The following is a 3,011-nucleotide window of genomic DNA, read 5'->3' on the forward strand; positions in this document are numbered from 1 at the left end:
TGGTGGGGGGGGGGGGGGGGGGGGGGGACAGCCTTACAAGACTTGAGAAATATCTAGTCATCCTAAATAGCTGTGCTTTTGCATCAATAAACTTCTGTATATTGGAAATAAGTTTCTATGAATAATCCAGAAATTATTGTGTTACCCTGTATCCTCTATTACCTCAAACTGTCCACTCAAAGGATGGGCCTCAATTTTTCAGTATGTCAAAGTAATACACTAGATCCACTACTGGAAGCTGCTTTCAACTTTTAACATATCACTTACTTTCTAAATAAGAGCCTTACTCATGCTGAGCTATTGAGCTCTTATCTTGGTATAATTGCGTTGTGTCAAAGCATTTTACCAGATCTACTATTTGAGATGGAAGTAGTGGATATCATTTTGTTTGAAGTTGCAATGTGGTTAAGGCAGCATTTATCTGTTTAGGCATGAGACAACTATCATAAAGTAAAATGAATATTAGTGCCTTGAATTTGAATAGAAAATTACTAGTCAAACTTCAAATCAGTTTTGCCTACCATGTAGAAGACCCTAATCATGGAGGAATTGTGGAAGGGATACGGTATAAGGTCTAGTGTGAATCGAACCCTTGCCTATCATGTAGAAGACCCTCACAGATACCACTAGAGTATAAGCTTTGGTTGTTTGTACATCACCCCGTTTATTATCATGTCTGTCCAATTATGCTTGTGTCTAGCACAATCTATCAGTATAGTTCTGCGTTTATCATCTTCTGTTAGTTTGTGGTGCTGAATTATTTTGTTCGAGCTAGCTGTTTTGCTGCGTCTTTTGTCCTTGTATTGGCTTCTCAGTTATTGCTTGTTTTGGATTCAATAGTCTAGTTGTTTTTGTAGCATGCTTGTATAGTTTTTAGTTAATATTGATGGTAAATATTGATCACTCATAGGGCTCAGCTGAGGTGGTTTTCGCCAGAAGGAGTGATGCATATCAAGCACTTAAAAGATACAACAATGTTCAGTTGGATGGGAAACCTATGAAGATAGAAATTGTCGCTCCCAAGCCGGACATTCCTTTATCAGCTCGTGTAGATGTTGGACGAGCAAATGGAAGGAGGACCGTTGTCATGATGTACGTCTTATTAATTTTGCTCTCTTTGCATTGCACCTCTATTTGTCTGTGTGAGCTCCACGTTTGTCTGATAGACTCTGATGCAGCATCAACAACCATTTTACTTTTAGAATATTTTGCACTCGTATTGGCTATCGCTAAATAGCAAATAGTGCAGATAATGTGGTTTTAGCCTCTTAGTAGCTTTGTCAAGTTCACTAAGTTAATTTTTTTAAATTTGATGTTGGAGTCATTTGCTTTTTTGTAGTTAATTTTTTAGCAGGATGTGGTAGTTTTGATTGGTGGGGTCATCTTATAGGAATATTGTTCTCCAAAGTATTATGATGCTGCTGTGGGTGAATTGTGTTCAGTATAATTTTGGAAGTTAAAGTGACTTTATGTCTTGTGCAGGCCGGGCTCAGCTCGTGGAAGAGGTGGTGCATCTGCTGCTAATCGTGGTTCAAGGTGAGTTTCTCGTGGGCACAGCTATTTATTCTATGGATGTGTGGTTACTGGGTTGTGGTTGGGAGGTTACATGTTTGTTCGGAGACAACTGAAGGCTATTTATTAGTAGAATGATGAATTTTGCCTTTTAAGTCAATTAATAAAGTTGATGATTAACATATGTCAGATAGTGGAATTTTATCTCCCTGCATAGCTCAATAGATGACTATCGTTCCATTTTGAGCCGTTCCCAGTATTTATCTTCTATTAAGGGAGCTTTGACATCTAATTTTTGTCGCCAAGTTCTAAGGTCATCACATAAAACACAAGTTACACAGTTTATTTCTGTTTTGACAGTGCAATCTCTTTCTTATTAACAATGTAATGCCATGTAAGATAAGAGATTCCTTTTTGATGGGCTAATCAAGTGTACCTTTGATGTGGATATGGCTTAGTGTTACTTTCGGGTACCTTTGATCTAGATATGGCTTAGTGTTACTTTCGGGTACCTTTGATGTGGATATGGCTTAGTGTTGCTTTCGGGAGTTAAAATGTTTAGCATGTTTTATTCTTAATGGTCACACATGTCTAGATTGAAGTTAAATATACGAGCAAATGAAGGTGATCATTGCATCAAAGTGAAATGATAGTTGTGGAAATAAACTAATTAGATGAATCCCCTTGATAAAGGAAAAAGATGCTTGAAAGTCTTAAGATCTGAATCACACTGTACTTGTTAAACAATTTGTTGGTTTTTCTGAACTATTTTTTTAATCTCATTGTATAGTCAAAGGGGGCATGGTGGCTTGGGTAATGCACCAGGACGCGGCCGCGGTCGTGGTCGTGGTCGTGGACGTGGAGGACGCGGTCGTGGTGGTAGGGGTAGTAAGAATGGCGTTGAGAAGTCAGCAGAAGATCTTGACAAGGAGCTGGAAAACTATCATGCTAATGCAGATGCTATGCAGACCTAATATAGTGGTGCACTTTCAAGAACTGCGAGAACATTTCCTGTAAAGTTTGCTGACTGCCATAGTACTTATTTCTGATACTTTTGGAGGATGCTAGTTTTTTATTTTTAATGGTTTGTAACATGAATATTAGAACGTCGATGTGAGTTAGTATAATGACTATATGGTAGCTTTGTTGCTTTATTTTGTTTGTCTTCCATCCAAGTATTAACCATGGATCTGGGAAAGTGAATATGGAGAGAAAGTTGAACTTCAATGTTTACTTCATTTGTTCAATCTTTTGTATTGTGTATCACTTGGCTGCTTCAGTTTTGATACATCCTAGAGATCACATGGTTCACAAATTATTTTTTGTAGGGATTACAATGCACATCTGTTGAATAATTTTATAGAAAATTGTTCGCCATTTTTTTTTACTATGGAGATGCCGTAGCTGCACTTGTTCCGACGGTCTTTCAGGAACAGCCTCTCTATGTCTGAGTTAGGGGTAGTATCTTCGTACACTCTACCCTGTTAAGACGTCCCTCT

At 38.0% G+C, this 3,011-nt stretch overlaps 1 protein-coding gene across 2 annotated transcripts in view; it reads left to right on the forward strand.

Annotated features, from left to right (window-relative positions):
* The window catches only part of LOC102593463 (THO complex subunit 4D), a 6,201-nt gene extending 3,442 nt beyond the window's left edge, over positions 1-2,759 (forward strand). Inside the window, exons 5-7 of one of the 2 annotated variants that reach the window (XM_015308503.1) lie at positions 911-1,092; positions 1,483-1,536; positions 2,309-2,759. In XM_015308503.1, coding sequence (XP_015163989.1) covers positions 911-1,092; positions 1,483-1,536; positions 2,309-2,486 — 414 coding nt within the window. In that variant the 3' untranslated portion in view covers positions 2,487-2,759. Of the gene's footprint in view, positions 1-910; positions 1,093-1,482; positions 1,537-2,302 lie in introns of both variants that reach the window. The other variant, XM_006346693.2, reaches the window with a different exon arrangement.
* Positions 2,760-3,011: the final 252 nt, after the last annotated feature.

The sequence above is a fragment of the Solanum tuberosum genome, unplaced genomic scaffold, assembly GCF_000226075.1.
Source record: "Solanum tuberosum cultivar DM 1-3 516 R44 unplaced genomic scaffold, SolTub_3.0 scf00086, whole genome shotgun sequence".
NCBI lineage: Eukaryota > Viridiplantae > Streptophyta > Magnoliopsida > Solanales > Solanaceae > Solanum > Solanum tuberosum.